Source organism: Lipotes vexillifer, unplaced genomic scaffold, assembly GCF_000442215.2.
Source record: "Lipotes vexillifer unplaced genomic scaffold, Lipotes_vexillifer_v1.1 scaffold263, whole genome shotgun sequence".
Classification (NCBI taxonomy): Eukaryota; Metazoa; Chordata; class Mammalia; order Artiodactyla; family Lipotidae; genus Lipotes; species Lipotes vexillifer.
Window position 1 is genome coordinate 3,526,866 of NW_006796752.1, and position 23,695 is coordinate 3,550,560.

General features: G+C 53.4%; 1 protein-coding gene across 2 annotated transcripts; it reads left to right on the forward strand.

The window, feature by feature from the left end:
* Positions 1-377: 377 nt before the first annotated feature.
* Positions 378-9,407, forward strand: CHRD (chordin). Of its 2 annotated transcripts, none has more exons than XM_007468972.1 (23): positions 378-616; positions 849-952; positions 1,431-1,560; positions 1,699-1,827; positions 1,924-2,023; positions 2,147-2,234; positions 2,593-2,734; positions 2,850-2,990; positions 3,075-3,157; positions 3,234-3,381; positions 3,540-3,646; positions 3,771-3,890; positions 4,534-4,690; positions 5,037-5,257; positions 5,696-5,809; positions 6,133-6,405; positions 6,484-6,577; positions 6,691-6,747; positions 7,023-7,126; positions 7,597-7,699; positions 8,172-8,326; positions 8,489-8,591; positions 8,943-9,401. In XM_007468972.1, the coding sequence occupies exons 1-23, from the start codon at positions 469-471 to the stop codon at positions 8,993-8,995; spliced, it is 2,874 nt and encodes a 957-aa protein (XP_007469034.1). In that variant the 5' UTR covers positions 378-468; the 3' UTR covers positions 8,996-9,401. The 2 variants fall into 2 exon arrangements, with proteins under 2 accessions (XP_007469034.1, XP_007469033.1); XM_007468971.1 differs by having other exon boundaries at positions 444-616; positions 8,940-9,407.
* The last annotated feature ends 14,288 nt before the right edge of the window (positions 9,408-23,695 follow it).

A 23,695-nucleotide genomic window follows, 5' to 3' on the forward strand; every position in this document is an offset into this window, starting at 1 on the left:
TCTTTGCGCCCCCTGGCCCCCCCCCTCCCCCTCCCCTCCCCCTTCTCCTACAGCCCCTCCCTCCTCCCCTGCCCGGTTCCAGCCCCTCCCTCCCCTCCCCCATTCGCGATCCGGGCCGCTGCTGCTGGGCCGGACCCCCCGGGCTCAGCCCGGCCCCTCGCCGAGCCGCCGCCGCCGCCCCGTTTGCTGAGGAGGAGGCCCCCGGCCGGGGCGCCGGGCGCGGGGCATAAAACGGGCCAGAGCCGTCGCCCGGGGCACTAGAGCCGCGTACGGCCCGGGTCAGCGGCCGCCAGCCCGCCCGCGCTCCTCCCGGCCGCTCCTCCCGCCCCGCCCGGCCCGGCGCCGACTCCGCGCCCTGGCCCCGGCCCCCTCCCGCCGTACCGCCCCCGGCCCGGCCCTCCTCCCACCTCCCTCCTCCCTCTCCAGCTCCCTCCTCCCTCCCGCCTCCCCAGCTGTCCCGTTCGCGTCATGCCGAGCCTCCCGGCCCCGCCGGCCCCGCTGCTGCTCCTCGGGCTGCTGCTGCTCTGCTCCCGGCCGGCCCGCGGCGCCGGCCCCGAGCACCCAGCGCTGCCCATCCGGCCCGAGAAGGAGCCGCTGCCCATTCGGGGAGCAGCAGGTAGGTGGACGCCCCGGGGGAGGCGCGGGCGGGGAGTCCTGCTCGGGGCAAGTCTGCGCCCGCCCGGAGGGGGCGCCGGGTGCAGGTGGCTCGGTGCGGCGGGCGGCCCGGAGGGGTGGGCGGGGGCCGCGAGGCGCGTCGCGTCCGGGGACCCGGGGCCCGGCCGGCAGCGCCCGGGGCGGGTACACGGTAGGAGCGGGACAGCTGCCGCCAGCCAAGTCCGTCCCCGTAGGCTGCTCCTTCGGCGGGAAGGTCTATGCCTTGGACGAGACGTGGCACCCGGACCTGGGGGAGCCCTTCGGGGTGATGCGCTGCGTGTTGTGTGCCTGCGAGGCGGTGAGTGGACCCAATGGCCGTGGCCGGGTCCCTCGCGGGTCGGGGACCGCTGGGGTCTTGGGAGGTCGGAGGGACTCGGAGTTGCTGAAGAAAGAGAAGTCAGTCTGCAGATACTTGGGATATTTTTCTGACGGAGGAAGCGGGGAGGAAGAGCCCCCTTCAAGTCTCAGGTGTTGCCTATTATTGATCACCCACTGTGTGTCAGGCTCTTTGCCAGCTCCATTTCGTCTGTCTCTCGCTTAACTCCTAGTACAACCATGCTAGATAGATACTATCGTTACTCCCCTTTTTCAGATAGGGACCCTACGGCCCGTCGAGGTTAAGTGACTTGTCTAGAGTTATGCAGCTTGTATGTAGCAGAGCAGTCTCACCCCGTGGAAGGACCTTGCCCTGGTCCCGTGCCTCCTCTCTGCTCGCCTTTGAGTCTCACCAACAGCGTCTTGCCCTCATTCGGTTTTCCCGTCTTCTCTAAGAGCAGCCTCAATGGGGTCGCCGCGCAAGGGGCACGGGCAGGGTCAGCTGCAAGAACATCAAACCCGAGTGCCCAGCCCTGGCCTGCGGGCAGCCGCGCCAGCTGCCCGGACACTGCTGCCAGACCTGCCCCCAGGGTAAGGCCCGCTCCGCGGTGATAGGAGGGCAGCAGGGCCGCGATGCTTGGTCCTGGGCCACGCGGATGGAGCGAAGGGAGCGGCCAACTGGCCCTCCTCGTGCCCAGCTGAAACCCGCATCCCCCACCCCCGGTGCAGAGCGCAGCGGTCCGGAAAAGCAGCCAACGGGCCTGGCCTTCGAGTATCCGCGGGACCCAGAGCACCGAAGCTACAGCGACCGCGGGGAGCCCGGAGCTGAGGATCGGGGGCGTGGAGATGGCCACACGGGTAGGCAGGGGCTGCGCAAGTGAGGACCGGGGTCATGGTTGGGGCCGGGCTGCAGCAGCGGGTGACGGCACTAGGGATATCTTCCTTCCCTCACAGACTTCGTGGCGCTGCTGACAGGGCCAAGGTCGCAAGCGGTGGCACGGGCCCGAGTGTCTCTGCTGCGCTCTAGTCTGCGGTTCTCCATCTCCTACCGGCGGTGAGAAAGGGGAAGGAGGGAGGAGGGGTCCGCTGGGGGTGAGGGAGGGAGAATTGGGAGAGGCTGGAGGGGCTGCTTCTGGCTCAGGCTCGGAGTCCGTGCTCAGGGGACTCTTATTACCAGGCTGGACCGCCCTACCCGAATCCGCTTCTCAGACTCCACTGGCAGCATCCTGTTTGAACACCCTGCAGCCCCTACCCAAGATGGCCTGGTGAGATGATGCCGTTTATGAGTGCTTATCCAGTCTGGGCGCTGTGCTGAGAGCATGTTCTGCATTACCTGCTTGGGTCCTCACAACAGCCCAGTGGGAGAAAGGCACTGACATTATGATGCCCATTTTACAGATGAGGGAACTGAGGCTCAGTAGCAGAATGTGACTTGCTCAAGGTCACACAGCTAGTAAGTGGTGGAGCCAGGATTTGGACCCTGGCATCTGGCTCCAGGGCCCCTTCTCAAACTTCCTAGGAGGGCCTGGGGGCAGCTTCCCATATTCCTTCCTCACGAGACATGGGCCTCTCAGCAGGCCTGTCCTGCATTCTGAGTAGAGTCTTCTTATCTCTCTGTTCCAGGTCTGTGGGGTGTGGCGAGCAGTGCCTCGGTTGTCTCTGCGGCTCCTTAGGGCAGAACAGCTGCATGTGGCACTCGTGACACCCAGTCATCCTTCAGGGGAGGTCTGGGGGCCTCTCATCCGGCATCGGGCCCTGGCCGCAGGTGAGGGGAGCAAACAGCTCCTGGACGTGAAGTTTGGAGTCTTCTCTACCCCCAGGAATGGAGTGGGCTGAGGAGGGGACTTTCTGGTGGGCTCTCATGGTCCTTTCTCCCCCAGAGACCTTCAGTGCCATCCTGACCCTGGAAGGCCCCCCACAGCAGGGCATAGGGGGCATTGCCCTCCTCACGCTCAGTGACACAGAGGACTCCTTGCATTTTTTGCTGCTCTTCCGTGGGCTGCTGGAAGCCAGGAGTGGGGGTAAGTGGAATGGGGGCAGCACATATGAGGAGGGTAGGGAGATCACCTATGTTTCAGAGGTATCCACATGTGCGGCTGTTGCAGGACCAGCCCAGGTTCCCTTGCGGCTCCAGATTCTACACCAGGGGAAGCTACTGCGAGAGCTCCAGGTCAATGCCTCAGCCCAGGTGAGCAAGGGTCTGGCTCTTACTGCCACCGGTTCTGGCCTCTTGCTGTGCCCACCATACCCTGCTCTGCCCCCAGGAGCCGGGCTTTGCTGAAGTGCTGCCCAACCTGACAGCCCAGGAGATGGACTGGCTGGTGCTGGGGGAGCTGCAGATGGCCCTGGAGAGGGCAAGTGGGTCAGGGCCGCGCATCAGTGGACACATTGCTGCCAGGCAGAGCTGTGATGGTGAGGCAGGGCGAAACCTGGCACCCCGGGCACACACAACTGAGAGGCACAGAGAAGTGCCAGAGGAGGGGCTGGGGGGATATAGGGGGGATCCTGGGGGCTGGGGGTGTGAATGGCCATGCAGCAAGCCTGCCTCCACCTGTCTTGCCCCTCTGCAGTTCTGCAAAGTGTCCTTTGTGGGGCCGATGCCCTAATCCCCGTTCAGACAGGTGCAGCCGGCTCAGCCAGCCTTACACTGCTAGGAAATGGCTCCCTGATCTACCAAGTAAGAGTTGGGGGATGGAGGAGGTGGGAGGGCAGCAGAGCAGGGCGGGGCTTTGGCCTGCAATGGTTCAGGGCCCAGGCCTTCTCTGCTACTCCAGTTTGCCCTCCCTGACCCTGCCCTCCAGGTACAGGTGGTAGGTACAGGCAGCGAGGTGGTGGCCATGACGCTGGAGACCAAGCCTCAGCGGAGGAACCAGCACACTGTCCTGTGCCACATGGCTGGACTCCAGCCGGGAGGATACATGGTGAGTGCTTCAGGCAGAGCAGAGCCACAGGTCCCAGGCACCAGAGCTGACAGTGCAGGGGGCTGTGGGAAGCCATGTTGGATGAGCAGGGATGTTCTGCATCATTCACGCACTCACAGGCTCTCTCACTGATGCATTGATTCACTGGACACAATTTTTAGTGAGTCTCAGGCTAAAGACTGCAGTACAAAGAAAATCAGATGTGGCCCCTGTCTCAGGAAGCTCATGTTAAGTGGAAGGAGTTATACAGGGAGACCAGTGCAGCAGATCACGTAATAGTAAACATGATCGCGGTGGCTGCCATTTATTGAACCTTTCTATGTGTCACAAACTGTACTGGTTGTCTTGCTTCTGTTATTTTTGGCCCTCACGGTACTCATTTATAGATGGCGAAGTGAAGGATCAGAGAGATTAAATAACTCCTCAAGATGGTTGCATAGGTAGGAAGTGGCAGGGAAGGGACTTGAACCTGGGCCTGCCAGGTTCTTATCCAGTGTTACTGGTGTGAGGAAGTGTGTATGGGTTTAGTGGGGGCACAAAACATGCAAAGGGTTCAGAATCTTGGGCCTGTGTGAAAGCTGAGGAGGGGTTCATCTGGGACCTGGCAGGCTACAGCTGGGGCTCACCCTTCCCTGCCCCCCAGGCTGTGGGTGTCTGCCCTGGGCTGGGTGCCCGGGGGGCTCATATGCTGCTGCAGAATGAGCTGTTCCTGAACGTGGGCACCAAGGACTTCCCAGATGGAGAGCTGCGGGGGCACGTGGCTGCCCTGCCCTACAGTGGGCACAGCGCCCGCCATGATAGTGAGTGCTCCAGGGGTCTGCCTGCCCTTTGGTGTCCTCTAACCTGTGACTCAAGCATGTGAGGGATGGTGCCAGAGGGCCAGAGTCTGGCGTGGTGTCTTCCTCTGTGCCTGAGCTCCAGTTGGCATCTGGAGAAGGTGGGGATGTATAGGGTGGCCCTGCCGGGAGACCCTCCCTGTTACCACACACGGTGCAGGGCTCTCACTTGCTGCTGCCCCAGCCCTGGGCCTGTGGACAGTGCCTGGCAGCTTGTGGAGTCCGTGTTGGGGGAGACGGGGAATGCCGGGATTGAGTCTCTGCTCTAGGCCACCTTCTCATCTGTCACCTCTCCTCTGTCTGGATCCAGCACTACCTGTGCCCCTGGCAGGAGCCCTGGTGTTGCCCCCCGTGCAGAGCCAGGCAGCAGGGCATGCCTGGCTCTCCCTGGATACCCACTGTCACCTGCACTATGAAGTGCTGCTGGCTGGGCTTGGTGGCTCAGAACAGGGCACCATCACTGCCCACCTCCTCGGGCCTCCTGGGATGCCAGGGCCCCGGCGGCTGCTGAAGGGATTCTATGGCCCAGAGGTGAGGACGTGATGGTGGGAGGCAGTTTGGAAAAGATCTACTTTCTCGCATGAAAGGCTGTGTGGGCCTTTAGCAGGAGAAGCAGAGAGCAGGCAGCCTCAGGAGTCAGACAGACCCGGGTATGAATCTGACTCAGCCTTTTATTATCCATCCTTTCTCCTGCATCCTACTCTGGTGGGATCTCTTGGATAGTATGTAATATCCTAAACCTCCAGAGGGGTATGTGGGATGGACCAAGCCCCCGACGTGGGGTGGGTTGCCATGGAATCGGGGCTAGAGAGACCTGGCTTCTGAGCTCTACACCATAGCTGCTGGGCTTTGCTATCCTGGAGGCCTTACTTAATCTCCCTGGGCCTCAGTGTCTTTACCTGAGAATTGGGAATGGTAAGCTCAGCCCTAGAGTGCCTTGTTCCCGTCCCTGATTCTGTCTACTCACAGGCCCAGGGCGTGGTGAAGGATCTGGAGCCTGAGCTGCTGCGGCACCTAGCACAGGGCTCTGCCTCCTTGCTGATCACCACCAAGGGTAGTCCCCAAGGGGAGCTGCGAGGGCAGGTAGGCAGGCAGTGCGGGCCGGTGGGGATGGTCCAGGGTTGGGCTAGCACTGTGTGCCTTAGTCAGTCCCTTGCTTTCTCTGAACCCCGGGGCTGGTAGAATCACACACACTCCCTCCTGGCTGGTTGGGAGGATGAAGCCAGACGAGGTACTTAATGAGGCTAGTAGCTGACCATCTGTCCTTGGCAGCTGGGATGATTGCCGTGGATAATAACATCCTCCTGGGGCGCAGGGGTGCTCAGGGTGTCTTGGGCTGACTGGCCGCTGCTGCTGGAGACGCAAGGGGGAGCCCGGGCGCTGCCTCAACCTGCTTCTCCTCTCAGGTGCACATCGCCAACCAGTGCGAGGCGGGCGGCCTGCGCCTGGCGGCAGCAGGGGCCAAAGAAGTGCGGGTGCCCGGGGCTCTGGATGCAGCGGTGGCCGAGGTGGCCGCGCTGCCCGCTGTGCTAGGCCCAGATGCCCCAGCGCCAGTGAAACCTGGTGGCCCCGGGCGGCTCCGAGACCCTAACACCTGCTTCTTCGAGGGGCAGCAGCGCCCCCATGGGGCTCGCTGGGCTCCTAACTATGACCCGCTCTGCTCGCTCTGCACCTGCCAGGTAAGAGGCCCTGGAAGGGCACACTGGGGCCTGGGTTCTGGGTCAGGATCGCAGTCAACCCCCAACCTCTCCCCGTAGAGACGCACGGTGATCTGTGACCCCATGGTGTGCCCGCCACCCAGCTGCCCAAGCCCGGTGCAGGTGCCGGATCAGTGCTGCCCTGTGTGCCCGGGTGAGTGCCCTGCAGGAGTGGAGAGGGTAATGGAGGGTCCACCGTGTGGGCGTGAGGCCTCTGCAGAGGGAAGGAGGGGGCCACCGTCTGCTTTCACTACTTTGGATCCACAGAGAAGCAAGATGTCGGAGACCTGCCGGGGCTGCCGAAGAACAGGGACCCTGGAGAGGGTGAGTAGAAGTGGGTGTGGAGGGGTAGGGAATCCAGAGGAGCTGTGGGGTGGGACCGGGGGGTGGGGGTGGGAGGCGGAGAGTGTTTATGGGGGTGGAGGGAGGCTGAGGGGCACAGGTTACAAGTGACACCTGATAGGCTTCATCAGATTCACTGGCCCACAAGTGGGCCCTGCGGTTAGACTACTGTGGGGTTGGCCTGAGGCTCAGTCCTTGGTTGTGGGCCCAGCCAATGAACTCAGTGCTAATGGCAGCTGGGCACTGTCCCCCACCAGGCTGCTATTTTGATGGCGACCGGAGCTGGCGGGCAGCGGGCACCCGGTGGCATCCTGTCGTGCCCCCATTTGGCTTAATTAAGTGTGCTGTCTGCACCTGCAAGGTATGGCCACCCAGTCTTCTCTGGTGCTGGAACCCAGCGGGTCTGCAGAGCTGGGGAGGGGGCTGGAAGGAGAGGAGAGCCCAGTCTCGGTGAGGAGGGCTCAAGGATCAAAATAACATGAGAAGAGTTCCCTGGGCTCTGAGAGCTGGCTTCCTAGAAAGGAAAAGGGCACGGGCTGATTTGGGTGTGAACTCTGGCTCTGCCGGCTGACTAGCTCCATGTAACCCTGGGCACATTCTGTGCGTCCCCGAGTCTCACTTTCCTTTCCCATGAACAGATGTGGTAGCACCTACCTTGCAGGGCCACAATGAGGATTTGAGTTCAGGTACATAAAAATCTCCAGCCCAGGGCCTCTGACTAAAAGGCCATGGATGTATTACTTTGGAGGTATGGGAAAGGAGAGGGAGGAAGCAGGAGGCTTATGTGCTCCTCCTTTTTCCTGATACCCCTCACTCAATGGTTCCCTACAGGGGGGCACTGGAGAGGTGCACTGTGAGAAGGTGCAGTGTCCCCGGCTGGCCTGTGCCCAGCCTGTCCGTGCCAACCCCACTGACTGCTGCAAACAGTGTCCAGGTGAGGGGGGTGGGCACTGAGGCTTCTTGGGGCAGATAAGGCTTTTTGTCCTTGTCCTGGGTTGTCGGGGGGTTGCATGGTGAGGGGATGCCTAGTGAGGGTGGATGGAATGGATGTCTCAGCTAAGTCAGTATTTACCCGGCATTGCTCTGTGCCTAGCCTGGAGCCAGGGATCTACATGCGCTGGAAAGAATGTGCATGTGTTAGTGGGCTGTGAAGGGATCCAGTTCCTCTCCCATCCATCTACCCATCCACCCATCCATCCACCCATCCATCCACCCACCCACCCACCCATCCATCCATCCATCCATCCATCCATCCATCCATCCATCCATCCATCCATCCATCCATCCAAATTTATCACCTACTAAGTGCCAGAAACTGCTGGGTGACAAATAAAACCTGGATGGCCCTCACAGAGCTCACATCTACTGACCTCTTCCTCCTTCCCTCCTTCTCTCCCTGCCAACAGTGGGGTCAGGGGCCCACCCCCAACTGGGGGACCCCATGCAGGCTGATGGGCCCCGGGGCTGCCGTTTTGCAGGGCAGTGGTTCCCGGAGAGCCAGAGCTGGCACCCTTCGGTGCCCCCCTTTGGGGAGATGAGCTGTATCACTTGCAGATGTGGGGTAAGTGAGGGCTTGTGTGAGGCGGGCATTGGGGGCCTGGCCTGGGGGAGGGGAACTTCCCAGGGAGGGCAGGCTCCTGGGGGTGGGCTTCCCCCAAGAGGCTGAAGGCCGCTGTGCCCCAGCGCCTCAGGGACCCTCAGGATCTGGTCTGTCCTGCACCAGGCAGGGGTGCCCCACTGTGAGCGGGATGACTGTTCACTGCCACTGTCCTGCGGCCCAGGGAAGGAGAGCCGCTGCTGTTCCCACTGCACAGCCCGGCGGCGGTGTAAGTGAGGGGCCTGGGGCAGCAGCTCTGGGCTGCCTGTGGGACGCCTGGGGAGGGAAGGGAGCCCCTGCCGTGTGGCGGGAATAGGGCCCACTGCTGCACAAGTGCCACCCCGTCCCCCCGTCACAGCAAACTTGTGGACTTGTTCGTGATTACCTTTTCTTTAGGAATGAGATTTCTGACGCCCAGAGGAATCAGGCAGCTAGGCTAAAGTCAGGCAACTGGTGTGTGCTGACGTGCTGAAAACATTCTGATCTTTCTGGGACCAGAACAGAGGAGCTCTGCTGTGCCCTGCCTGCCGCCCCACTCCCTCACTCCTCTTCTAAAGCTCACTCCCTCTGTCTCCAGCAGTTGCAGACACCAGGACAGTTCCAGAGCCGGAGAAAGAAGCTGAAGGCTCCTAGGGAGCAGCCAGAAGAGGCCGCGTGACCAAGAGGATGGGGCCTGGGCTGGGGGAGGAGGGGCGCTGGGGACCCCACATTCTCCTGCGGGGAATCCAGTGCCTTCGGCCCTTTTCTGCCTCTTCTCCCTCCCCCACTACCTCTGGGAACCACAACTCCACAAGGGGGAGGGGTAGCCAGGGCCGACCAATGCCATGTCCACTCCAACTTCGGCCTTGTCGCCCTCTCGCCTCTGCCTTGGAAGCCCCCACCCCCTTTCCTTCTGTACATAATGTCACTGGCTTGTTGGGATTTTTAATTTATCCTCACTCAGCACCAAGGGTCCCCCCCACTTCACTCCTGCTGCCCCTGAGCTGAGCAGAGTCATTATTGGAGATTTTTGTATTTATTAAAACGTTTTTTTCCAGTCTTTGGGCTAGTGGTTGTTTCTTTGTGACCAGGGGCCTGAGTGAGCCCCAGTGGAGAAGGGTCTGAGGGTAGGCAGGGAGAGAGAGGGCCGCCAGCTCCTGGAGACCCGGGGAAGGGGACAGGATGACACAGCAGTGGGCTGGCACGCCCGGGTTCCGCAGAGGGGCTTGGGCCGTCTTTGAGATGGGAATAGAGCTTCAAGAGCTCAGGCAATGTGAGGCAGGATTTGGACACGAGTTTCCAGTGAGCTGCCCGGGCTGGCATTTCTGCTGAGTATTATACTGTCTGAGAACGGTTGCTGGTAGGATTTAAAATTTGATCTGTTACCTGGGGTCAGTCAGGCCTTTTGCTTTGCAGAGAGTTTGACTGGGCTTCCGAGCTTCTCCGGCAGAAAGAGACGGAAGGTAAAACGGGCTCTGGTCAGAGGAGAAATGGGGGTGGTCCTGATACACCTGGGTTTTGAAGAGAAAACTCCCTCCCGTACAGCCCTCCACTTTGCCCCTTTTCACTTGAGAGTCACCTTTCAGCATTCTCCAGTGACTTCCCTTGGCCATCTCTTATGGGCCACATCGGATTTTGGGTATGTCACACGATGAACAGCCACTCGGAGCCATCGCATGGTGGCGCTGCTGGCAGCTGCCAGTTCACTTTGGGCCAAGTCAGTGTCCATGCGGGTATTTGAGTAATTTATGACTACAGACTGCAGAAGATGCCTCCTCAGGGCTGAGGGAGAAATGGGGGCTGGAGAGAGGCAGCCCATGTGCTTACTGGGAGTGGGGAGTCCAGGGTCTGCCACTCTAAAACGCACGTCAGCTTCTCAACTTGTGGGAAAGCCTAAATAAGAGTTTGCATTCTAAACAAGAGTTTGTTGCTTTCAAAAAAGTTTCCGAACAACTGTTTCATTGCATTTCACCCTTAGTCTTTTATGAAAGTAATGAGAGATAGAGAAACAAAAGTGTGACACCTCTGACACAACAAAAGGGACAGGAGGGGGTAATTTCATAAAGTAACACAATTGGGACAAGGAGGGTGTTCACCAGGCATGCTGGAAGGGGCACATTTTAGCTCATCAGATTTTAGGTAGTCAAAGAGGATGAGTGAAGGAAAAAACATAGAGCAAATTCTGGAATACTGGAGAGACATGGTTGCAGATGATAAAAGTGGAAAAAGTCTTGGGGAACGTGAAATGATCATGGTGGTCTGAGAATGGAGTCGCCCTTATAACATTGTTTTGGCCTTGATATATGATCTCATGAACAAAGGGAGCTGCCAGAATTATTTCTGCTCATCGTAAAAGTAAATCACTGTGAATAATTATGGTAATACACAAATGTGTGAGAAAGAAAGAAAAACTCACCTGTTAGAAAGAAGGAATTCCAACCCCTAGATAACCACTATTAAGAAATCATTGAGTATTTTTCTGAGTTTTTCTTTGCCAAGCTGGAGCCCACTCTGGGTCCTGCCCCTGTAGCACCTCTGTTCCCGCTTGTGAAGGGGCTGTGATGCCTTCCTTGACCCAGTTGAGGGTATTTGTATGATCAACTCAGGAGCTGGAACACATGTAAATCTGCACAAATAAGGAAAGCAGGAGATTGCATTTAAGGGAAATCTGATCCTTTGCATTTAAAGTGGCAGGAGAGGGCTTCCCTGGTGGCGCGGTGGTTGAGAGTCCGCCTGCTGACGCAGGGGACACGGGTTCATGCCCCGGTCCGGGAAGATCCCACATGCCGCAGGGTGGCTGGGCCCGTGAGCCATGGCCGCTGAGCCTGCTCTGCAACGGCAGAGGCCACAACAGTGAGAGAGGCTCCACGTACCGCAAAAAAATAAATAAATAAATAAATAAAATAAAGTGGCAGGGGAGGCAAACCCCCAGAAAGTCTGAAAAAATCCTCACCAAATCAGGGAACTTGGCAAGTTGATATTCAGTGATTTGATTTTCAGCGAATTGACCGGAGCCCACCAGTGGGGGCTGAGCTCCTCAGCTGATGGGTGTTGGGCAGGGCTGCGAGTTGTCCCAACGTCTGGGGGCAGTAGACGTCGTCTGGTGGGGCTGTCTCCTGGTGGGCCAGGGCCCCAGCTGTCCCTTGGGAGGAGTCATTCACATCTCTTCTTGTCCACCTTGGCTGGGCTGGATCCTGGGCTGAGACACAGCCTTCTTGTGAGACGCCACGCCTTTTCCTCCCCTTTTGGAGTCCCCCATGCCTGGCTGAGCCCCTGGCCCTACTGTGGGCACAGAGGCGCCTCACTCTCCATTTGTGCAGTGAGACAAGGGGGGGACAGGCGGAGGTAGCAGGTGCCAGTGGGAAGAGAGTTGCAACAGGGATCTCACTGAGTCCTCCTCCATGCAGGGGGCGGTGAGGCTGCTGTCCGGGTACTGGGGCGACAACTGCCAAGTAGCTGGTGGACCTCATGAACCTGCCTGTTGTTGCTGCCTCTCTTCCTGGTGGCCCTGGTGCTTACCATGGAGTCCTGGGGTCCTGGCCAGCCCCCACTCTGAGGGGAGATGAGGGAAGATGACAGGAAAGCAGAGGCAAGTTTGTGTCTTTTTTGGGTGCTTTTTGGGAGCATTGGTGTTTGTATACATGCGTGCGCGCACACACGTCTGAAGTGTGTTATGTGAGAGAGAGCAGAGCATCCACACCGCATCTGTTATTCTTATCCATGTTTGTTAGAATGTGAAGTTTTCAGCCTCCTTCATTTCTGTTTTATTCTCTCTTATGTGAATCTAAAAAAAAAGCAATGAAATTGTTCTTTAAAACTCAACCTTCTGTAGTCCTTTCTGCCTTCTAAGTGGGTAGCAGCGGAGACATATTCTTTACATGGGTCTGGAGGGAGAGTTGGGGTGGCAGATGATAGTAAGCAGCAAGACACCAGGCTACAGAGAAGGAAGGCCGGGGAGAAACATCCCGTGGAGAAACAGCAGAGGGCCTTTTATTATGTACTATTTATCTCACAAGTAATCAATTTAATCACTTATCAATAGCTACTAATTGCATGCAAAAGGCACAAAATGATTCCTAGGGAATAGTTTCTTCCTTCCATCCCTATCCCATTGGCCAACCAGGTCCCCTCCCCAGAGACTCCCTGTTACTTATTTCTTGTGTATAAGAATGTCTCTTAAGAACAGGGTTGTCCAAGATCCCAGTTTAAGTTGTTTGCATTGTTGTGATACAGATCAGTGCTTTTCAGACTTTGATGTGCATATGTGTTACCTGGGAGTCTTGTTTCAATGCAGACTCTGATTCAGAAGGTCTAGGGTGGGCCTGAGATTCTGCATTGCTGACAAGTTCCCAGGTGATATACTGTTGGTCCAGAAACACACTGTGAGTGGTAATCACTCCACATTTTCAGCCAATGTGCCATGCTACTGTAAGTTTAGTCACTCAACTAATATTTATTGAGCATCTTTTCTGGTGCCAGGCACTGTTCTTGGTGATGGGGACTCAGTAGGCAGTTAAGCTGGCTAAAAGTCCTGCCCATGTCGAGTTTATAATCTAGTGAGGGAAGACAGACAATACATATAATAAGTGTACAGTGTGCCAGAAACAGATGGAGCTATGGAAAAAATAAAGCAGGAGCAGGGGAACTGGGAGTTCTGGGGGAGGAGGATCTGAGTGTAGTTTTAACAAGGATGACCACAGAATGCTCTGGTGAGGAGACATTTGATTAAAGACTAGGAATGAGGGGAGAGAATGAACCATAGGGATATGCAATGACTTTTTTAAAAAGTTGTGAGTGGGCCCAAGTTCCTTATCAGGAGAGAAGGGAAGAGACATGCCATAATTGTGAGATACATGTGAAATCAATATGTCAGTAGATATCTAAACTCCGAGAGCAGATTCTGAGAAAAGGAGCCCCTTGGAGTATTAGGGAGAGAAGTGGACCTCCACAAGAACAGAGGATGAGGTCTTGATTCAATCGTATGAAATCTCTTCTTCTAACACTTGAATTATGTACTATATAAAGATGAGGTATGACTAGAGTAAGTGTAAAAGGACTATCTACCAGCTGGTACAATTAGGTTACATACCTTAACGTGTCAGTTCTGCCTGCAAGTGTTTGCTTACAAGATACAATCCATTCAGGCACTTTTGAGTCTGGAAAAGGAATAAGGGAAGAGGTTCTATTCACAACGGGGAAGGAACCTTATGGCAAAATCTCTACCAAGGAAGAGGCTGCAATTTAAGTACATATTTTGTGGTTGGAAACGTTAGAGGCCAAAATGCCACATGAAACATGATGAGGTTTTCAGGTTGGCAGACAAGTCAGGCTGTAGTTTGACATCTCACTGAATGCCACCTAAAGAAGCACCATGCTGGGAAACTCTGAGGAAAGGGGTTAATGTGGGAGAAGGGGAGCAGAGGGAAGGTGGTGGGAGTGGTACCTGGTGGACTCATCCTGGAAGGGTGGGCTCCAGATGTTGGACAAAAGATGCCTCATTCTCCCCAAGCAGCTGGAATCACACCAGCTTCAGCTTGTCTTCCAGAGGAGTGGGGAGCCTACCCGGTGAGAGGCCCAGCACCTCTCCTTCTGACCAACCCACCAGGTCCCAGGAGATCTAAATCCCATTTACTTCCAGGACTCATCCCCCTATCCCCCAACACAAATATTACTGCACCTGCTGGCTGATGCCTGAAATTCCTAACACAACTGGAAGATGGGAGTTTTAAAATGCAAACAAGTGGTTAAGATATTAGGTCACATGTTAAAGTAGAAACTACAAGTCAACAAATGTAAATAATTAGCGTCATATCCTGTTCCTTTTTGACAAGGCGGTGGGTTAGAAAAAAGGTAGACTGAAGCGGGAGGATGGAGGGAGATGGGGATTTTGCAGCCCACACTTCAGGCAGAGACATCGACAAGGGCCGGGCTATTTACCTTCAACAGCTTCGGGGAGGAATAGTTGCTGTGCGGAATTTCTGTCCTGCACATCTGTGTGCTCTCCCAGCTTAGCGGGAACTCGGCCACTCAGACATATGATTCACATCAACTGTGTTTTTCATAAGTTTTAGAGGCTTTTTTTAAAAAGCAAGGTTGACGTCATTATGAAGGAACTTTTTCTCATAGGTTCCAACCGAGGTACCACTGGAAATGGCACCAGGGAAGACCTTTAGAAGTCACTTTTAAATTCTCCCTCCCCTCTTCCAGAGAGAGATGAATGAGAGGACTTCCTGACAGGAATAAAAGAAGCAGGGTTTTATTTTTGTCTGATCATAAATGTAATGACTCTTCAAGAATGAGTCCACATTCTTTATAAATGTAATGTTCTGTTTTGGCAAACAGAACAGTAGAAAATGAAGGAAATTCAATGTTAATTACTTAATAAAATTAAAATGCCAACTCAGAAGTAATCCTCATTTATCTCTGATTTTTTCTCTTATCTTTTCTTCTGCACATGAATAGACCATGACTTCCCTGAACATTTCTAATGGTATTTCTAGTGAACCATCTTTTTTAATTGTAAAAATAATGTTTGCTTGAAGTAGAAAATTTGGTTAAAGAAAAAACCCAGGAAAAATTCTTTGCAGAGAAGCCAAAGTTTTTTGAAGTATTTTCTTCCCTCTGTGGGTTTTGTTGAGTTTACCCTGTGTTTATAGTTTTAGATCCCTCTTTTCTTCACTTGGCCCTATTGTCACACATCTCACGAGCTTTGGCCGTGGATTGTCGGAGTTTGAAGAGAGACAGTGCCTGTTTTTGCCACATCTGGGTGCAGCCAGACACGGAGGCCAAGGGACGAGCTGAAAATCCCAGAGCCTGAGAGACTTGTCCGTGGGATAAACTCGACCCTCGGTCTGGGTCCAGTGAGATAACTGCAGGGCAGCTACTTGGCGCCTCGGATGAAGGAGTGAGTTTAGACACCAACAGTGGCGCACAGTCGGGGCCAGCGGGAGCCATGAGGGCGCTGGGAAGTGGCAGTCAGAGGGAGGCAGGGATGCGCCACTGGTGGGGAGGGGCCGCTTCCCCGGGGTCAGTCAAAAGTGGCTCCAAAGCTGGACTGAGCTCTCCCCGCATAGCTGTGGTCACCTTAATAGTTTGCAACGTGTGTATTCATTTTAGTTGCCAAGAAGACTCAGCTGAGAGTTTGGGGCTCAGTAGATGACATTTTGTGAGGAGAAGGGAGGCAGTTGACGGGTTTGAGTGGAGGAGGAGGGACCTGGGGAACCAGAAAAGCCTGCTTTGCTAGTAACCCTTCTGGTCGCTTGATCTCCATCACCTCAGTTTCCTTGCTTTGGAAAACTTCCCAGAAATATGGCCAGTCTTGAACTAGCAGCAACTTAGTGTAGTGGTTTGAATCCAAGGCCTGACGCTTTTTGATTATGTGACCTTGGGCAAGTCATTTGACATATCTGAGCCTCAGTCTCCTGAAAAATGGTGATAATAATGCTTAGCTGCATGATTGTTATAAGGACTATAGAAAAGGTCTGTAATGTGCTTGGCATATAGCTGGTACTCAGTGACTTCACTGTACTTGGATCTGACGGGTGTAGAATCATTAGAGGGGTGGAAAGTGCTAGGCGTGACCATGAAAGGGTGAGGTTATTCCGGGGTAGAGGAAACTGAGTACTCAGGTCTCCATTGTGTGATGGGGGGAAAGAAAATGATTACTGTGGATGTGACCACAGCCCTTCCACTGTCAAAGAGTCGTTCATAGCCAGCCTCATCCTCCCTCTCCTTTCCCAGCCCAAAGGAAGCATTCTTTCTTGCTGGGAGTGAGGCTAAGCCAATCTACCTAATCAAGTGCTGAGAGAGTCGGGGCCGGTGGTAAGGTGAACGCGGAGGAGAGGGCGGCCGTGCGCGTGGGGTGAGAGGGCAGAGGGCACCAGAGCGAAGAGATTCTAACATGCTCCTGTGGGCTTTGGGAAACATTATGGGCTCCCCTTAATGTTTTTCAAGATATGAATAGAGATGGAATTCCTTTTTCTGTGGTAAAATATATATAACATAAATTTTACCATAATAACTATTTTTAGGTGTACAATTCAGTGGCATTAAGTACATTCACAATGTTGTGCAACCATCACCACTATCCATTTCCAAAACTTTTTCATCACCCCAAGCAAAAACTTTGTACCCATTGAACAATAACTCCCCATTCCCCCCAGCCCCTGGTAAACCTTCACCTTGCTTTCTGTCTCTATGATTTTTTTTTTTTTTTTTTTGCGGTACGCGGGCCTCTCACTGCTGTGACCTCTCCCGTTGCGGAGCACAGGCTCCGGACGCGCAGGCTCAGCGGCCATGGCTCACGGGCCCAGCCGCCCCCGCGGCATGTGGGATCCTCCCGGACCGGGGCACGAACCCGCGTCCCCTGCATCGGCAGGCGGACTCTCAACCACTGTGCCACCAGGGAAGCCCCTCTATGAATTTTTCTATTCTAGGTACCTTATAGAAGTGGAATCATACAATATTTGCCTTCTGTGTCAGTCTTATTTCACTTAGCATAATGTTTTCAAGGTTCATCCATGTAGTAGCATGAATCAGAACTTCATTCCTTTTTAAGACTGAATAATATTCCATTGTACGTATATTCTACATTTTGTTTATTCATTTCCCTGATGGTGGGTACCTGGGTTGTTTCCACTTTCTGACTATCGTGGATAATGCTGCTATCGACATTGATGTACAAGCATCTGGTTGAGTCCCTGCTTTCAATTCTTTGGGCATCTGTCTAGAAGTGGAATTGCTGGATTTAGTAGTTATATGATGAGTCTAATGTTTAACTTTGGAATACCTCTTTAAGTGCCTTTGGCTGTGCATCTTTTGTTCTTGCTATGTTTCTCAAATCCTCTCTTTCGGTTATAGTCCCTCCCCCTCTTTCTTTCATAACACTGATTTGTTGGAGAAACTGGATTATTTGTCTCTAGAGAATGATCCACCTTCTAGATTTATGTATTGTCTCCTCATGGTGCCATTTAATTTGCTCCTCCATCCCCTATATTTCCTGCAAACTGAAAGTTAAATATAGAGTCTTGATTAGATTCTGGTTCTGGTTCATTTTCCGCAGGAACGTTTCATAGGGGTTCTTTACATCTCCCACTGGATCATACCAGGAGGCACAAATTCTACTTCTTCCATATAAATCTACTCTGAGGAGGAACAACCCAGGTACGTGGCTTATGAGGATTAGAGTTCTTGGAGCTGCATTTCATGGGAAAGGAGCGGGGTTAGGATGTAACCGTCAGCAGCTGCAGTGCTCTTTCTTCAGCTTCCCTGGAAAGAGTGTCCCCTCTCCCACCCAAGCGTCCTTCAGGACCTGGCCTGGCCCAGGACTCTGAAATGAAGCTTTTGTAGCTTAGCTGGTGGGGCTGGAGGGGGGACATGTGCACCATGGACAGAAGGGGAAAGTAAGGGGTGAGAAGAGAGGGCCCCATGCCTATCTTTGGGCTTTGTAGTCAGCTGATGCCCAGGGAATATTTGTCTATAGTGATGATGGTCTATGGATGAAGTGAGGAAAGAAGGAAAAAGATATTTCAGACAAATGCCGGTGAGGATGTGGAGCAACTAGAACTCTCATACGTTGCTGGTGGGGATGCAAAACGGTACCGCCACTTTGGAAAACAGTCTGGTAGTTTCTTGTAAAGTTAAACACATGTCTATCATACAATCGAGCGGTTCCACCCTTAGGCATTTACCTAGTGAGATGAAAACTATGTTCACACAAAACCTTTGTAGGTGAATGTTTACGGAAACTTTATTAAAACTTGTCAGCAACTGAGAACAACCCAAATGTTTTCAACAGGTGAACAAGAAACTGAGCTACATCATCGATGAAACAACACTACATGGCAATAAAAAGTAATGAACTATGAATACGCGCCACAACATGGATGAATCTCAAATTCATTATGCTCAGGGCAAGAAGCCAGTCCCCAAAGGCTACCTACTACTGTATGATTCCACTCATATGATATTCTAGAAAAAGCAAAACTGCATGCACAGAAAAGAGATCAGTGGTTCTCAGAGACTGGGGCTGGGGGAGAGGTTGACTACACAGGAGCACAGGGAAGTTTTTATGGGCGATGGAACAATTCTATATCTTGGTTGTTGTGGTGTTTACATGACTATATGCATTTGGCAAAAACTCTCAGAACTAAATACTAAAAAGGGTGAATTTCATTCTATGTAAATTGTACCTTAATACAAATTGGGGGAAAGACGGCAGTGTCGTGATCACTTGCCATTTTGTGGCTGCCAATCAAATCTTCCAGTCCTGTTAGCTCCTAAATTAGCTGGTGACCATCCAGTTCAGAGACCACCCACTATGTCTGAGTCCTCCACTCTGTGGGGTCTTGAAAAGAGGCTGGCTCATGGCCCATTGTGTAAACCAAAGGGACAACTTGTCTCTCTCTCTGGGACAGCAGTGAGTGGGCGGGTGAGTTGAGCTCAACCAATCAGATACCCTCTCCTGGGATTGTGAATCTTGAGAATTCATGACCAAAGGTTTGAGGATGGTGGCAGGTGAATTCTGCTGTGTCAGTATCAGTGGTGCGTGGACAGGTGGTCCTGTGCTAAGACCTTGGCATTCTTCTTACTGCTCTGGAGAACTTCCCTGCTTCCTCCTCCTTAACCTACCCATTCCTATTTTGCTTACAATGGCAAGAGTTAGTTTCTGTTGTTTGCCACTCACGAAACTCGATGATACAAATAGGGTAAGAACAGGTGGAAATGAGGAGACTGGAGAAAATAGAAGTAAAGATGGGAAGGAGGAATGAGAGAAGAAAGGTAAGTAGAGGCAGGTGTTCAAAGCTGAGGAATGAATCCAGGACAAGCCTGCATTAGGGAGGCCGGTCACCGGTACAAAGGGAGGGTGTCTAATTTGGTCCTGATGCTGCTCCATTGCAGGCAGTGTTACCTGGCCCCACCGCCGCTGTGCTTTGTGGAGTTGGTGGTGTGCTTGGGGGTTTGTTATGGCAGGTGTGTTAATGTGCTCATTCTGTCCTTCCTGGTCTGGGGTAATGATACGGTGAGTAATAATGGCTGTCATTTATTAGGTACCTGCCATGTGCCATGCACTCTTAATTTCATCCACAATGTCCTGGGGTAGGTACAATTATCCCCACTTTATAGAAGAGTAAACTGAGGCTTAGAGAGATTGGGCAAGGGATACAAAGACACACTCTGTATAAGTGGCTGAGCGAGGATTCAAATGCAGGTTTGACTCATGGACCATGGATTCAATGGGTCATTTCAGTTTTAAGTGAGGGGACAGGCTGTCCAATTGTCCACAGACTCGGGCCCAGAATCCAGGTGCCCTTGAGGAAGGCTTCATGGGGCCTCATCCGGTTTATACCATTCTCTAGCAAGTCGTGTCTGTTTCACCATAGGTCTTTAAGAGGTCTGCAAGGGCAGAAATAGAGACACAGATGTAGAGAACAAACGTATGGACACCAAGTGGGGAGAATGGCCGGGGGGGTGGTGGTGGGATGAATTGGGAGATTGGGATTGACATATATACACTAATATGTATAAAATGGATAACTAATAAGGACCTTCTGTGTAAAAGAATAAATAAAATAAAATTCAAAATAAAAGTGAAAAAAAGAAAAAAACAGGTCTGCAAGGTACAGATTATGTAGAGCAGTATTTCTGACCTGGGGGCTTTTACAAACACCCATGCCCAGCCCCTAAACCAGAGTTTCGGGGGTTGGGGTCCTGGTAGCAACAGATTTTAAAAGCCCCAGGAGATTTTGATGCAGGAGAGGGATGAGGACAAAGGCCTCAGAGGCACGGGCAGGAGGTGTGACTGGCCCTTCCTCGGCACAGAGCTCTCCCACAGAGCAGCCAGCCATGGAAGGGTGCAGCAACTTCGGGATGCATCTGTGGCCAAGAGCCGTGGTCGTAATGTTATATGTGCCCCTGAGAAGACTGTTCTAAGCTGGTGCCAGAGGGCTCAGAGATCTCCCTTCGGAGGCTCCTAAGCCCCCCGCACTTGTGGGTTCTGGATAAAGTCACTGGTTTCCCTCTCAGTGTGCTGGGTCAGTTGCTGTCACCTGCCAAGATGTCGGGCCAATGCCTTTCCTGGTATCGTGTTTCTCTAGGTATCCTGGGACCAAGGATGGGAATGGAGACAGAGATGGGGGCTGGGGAGTCTCACTTAAATGAGGGCAGCATCCTGAAGCTTGGGCTCCCTCTTCTCAGCTGCTGTTCTCACCATCTCTCTGCTCCATTGTCCCTTGCCTCCCATCTCCCTGCCATGGGCCTCTGTCCCTGCTGTTGGCTGGGACCACTGATCTCTGCCTCCTTGTGCACCTGCCCCTTGGTGCCAGCTGCCCACGCGGAGATGATGGCCACCCTCATCCTCTGTCCTTGAGTCATGGGGCACTGCTCATTCTTCCTCCTAACCTAGGTGTGCCTTGCCACCTGTCCCCAGATCTCCGGAGCTCACAGTCCTCCTATTTCAGTTTAGTGTTTTTTTTTTTTTTTTTTTTTTTGTTCGTGGGCCGGCCCTCTCACTGATGCGGCCTCTCCTGTTGCGGAGCACAGGCTCCGAACGCACAGTACGTGGGCCTCTCACTGCTGTGACCTCTCCCGTTGCGGAGCACAGGCTCCGGACGCGCAGGCTCAGCGGCCATGGCTCACGGGCCCAGCCGCTCCGCGGCGTGTGGGATCCTCCCGGACCGGGGCACGAACCCGCGTCCCCTGCATCGGCAGGCGGACTCTCAACCACTGCGCCACCAGGGAAGCCCTCAGTTTAGCTTCTTAGTGGGGGTGGCATGTATGTCTGTGTCCCAGGCTTGAGTTCCTAATGGTGGTTCCTCCCCACACCGCCCTGGCACTGGTTTGACTCTGTAGCCCTCTGGGATGAGGCATGCCTCCTTCATCATCACCATCATGACCATTTACTGAATATTTACCGTGAAGCTAGGGGCACTATGATAAGAGCTAAACATACATGTGGGCCTCCAAACAACCAAGTGAGGGCCTTGGTATTATCATCCCATCTCCATTGTGCAGATAAGGAAAACAAGGTACATAGAAGTAATTTTCCAAAGTAACGTAGCTGGGTGAGTTCCTCATGATATACCTCTCCCTACCCCTTTAACCTCAGATCTTTCCATTCCAGGAGGAGGTGAGTTTGGAAGATTCAGGAGCTGTCTCCCAGACACCTTGATCTCGCTACTGCCCCTGACCTTCACACCGTGGTGGTGAGTCTGGCCCACTTCCTCCCTCACGGTGATTACTTTCCTGGGGTTCCAGGTGCTGCTCGTGTTATGGGCTTCCATTTGATCTCTTCACCATCCACCCAACTGTGCATTACCTCTGCCTATACTTCTGGGAAGCTCAAATGTGATTAGAGTTCAAGTTATTTTTCCATGGGGTACCAAACACTACTTTAATGTTGCCAAACATTTTGTGACAACTTCATTGGCACACGGGTACCTACAGGGTGATGTCACTCAACTCCATAGGCCACAGTGTGTGTGTGTGTCTAAGGTAAGAAGCCAAAATGTCAATAATCTCAACCGTTGAGTGTCAGGATTCTTGCTGAAAAAAAAGACTGTTATTTTTCTTTACAATTTTTGCTACATCAGGTATTTAGTACTTGTAAAATAAAAGTAAAATTAATGTAATCTGCGAAAAAAATTTAAAAGCATGTAAAGAAAACTAAAATAATCTACCACCTCAACACCTAGAAATAAGTACTGTTAAGGTTTTGGTACACCACCTAGACTTTTTCCTGTGCTATTATAGATACACGTGATTGGGGCTGTCTTGCTCTTCTGGTCACAAATAACAGAAATCATCCTCAGTAAGATTAACCAAAAAGAGAAAAATGTGTTTGGAAGATGGAGGGGATTCCACCCAAACACGGGTGCTAGGCCTTCTGAGGCTGGAGCCGGGCACTTCTCTCTGCTCTGAACGGCACTGAGGTCAATGGACTTCTGGACGTCTCACTGTGCTTGTCCATCTTCTAGTGCCTTTGGGGTCTCCTCTCCCACCCCTCCACCCCTGGTTCACGCAGACATGCAGGGGAGGGCGTCCATCACCTTCTTTGGCCCTCCTCTTCTCTCAGAACTAGCATGTGGTCCAAGGTCAATTAGAGTCTCCAGTGGGCAGAGCTGTGAACATGAGGGGAGAAATTCTCATTTCCCTGGCATTTCCTTTTTTTAAAAAAATTTATTTGATCGAAGTATAGTTGATTTACAATGTTGTGTTAATTTCGTTCCTGGCATTTCTAAAGGCTTTTATACCTACGATGGGAAAGAACTAGATCCAAGTAGAGTCAAGAAGTGGAGAGAAGGGCAAAGCTCTGCCACATGGACACGGCACTCTTGTGCTTGGCCACTGCTGGTCACAGCTGTCCCTTCTGCTCAAATTGGTTTGATCTGGGCTTCTGTCTCTTGTTTCTGAACGAGACCTGGCCAATACCCCTGATCGTGGCTCATCTGCTGTAGTTCCCTCTTGTGGACACAGGTCTTTGCTGCCTTTCCAAGTATAGGGTGGTCTACCCACAGTGGTGGGGTGAGGGGTGGGTTACAGATACTCAGTCCCAGCTGTGTTCAGAGATTCCCTGGCTGTGATCAATCCCCAAATCCCTGCAAAGGGAATTTGGCCAGAGAATGGAGTCACCTAGGAGAACAGTGGCCGCCTGGTCCCACCTGTGTGGAGGTGTGGGTAAGTAGGAGGAGGGCAGAAGAATTCACAGACAGAGAGAACCACTGTGAGCTAGGCAGGTACCCTGAGGCATTTCCTAGGGGCCAAAGTATCCTATGCGATGGGTACATTTTTGTGTGGGCTACAGTGGTACTGGTGCTACCAATAACTTGGTTTCTCTTGCTCTGCAGATGCCAGGGCCTGCCTTTCACTATGGGCCCCTCCCTCCCATCTCCTCCTCTGGGCCCTTGTGTTCCTTTCCTGGGTCCTCCTCCCCACTCTCTGCTCTAATTAATCAACTAATCAATCTCTCAGTAGAGACCTTGCTTTCCGGGTTCTTACCGTCTGGTATGAGAGACCTGACATGCATAAAGTCCTGTGACACTGAGCGGGGAGTGATGAGGATGATGCCTGAGGCCAGCAGAGATCTGGGGACAGACACACTCCCAGCTGGGGCAACAGAGCAGACCTCACAGAGGAGGCGGCATTTGAGCCGAGCCATGGAGGATCCCTAAGCTGCAGGCATTGCCAGTGGAGGGAAGACCCTGGGCCCTGGGGTGGGATATTTCAAGGGGAGAGTGTGGGTTCGGCGTCGGGAGAGAAGGAATATGAGGTGGGGGCGTGAGGTTGGACAGACAGGCTGGGACAGCCTGGGGAGGGCCTTGGATGTCCTATCTTTGCCAGAAGAACCAAGGGCCCCCA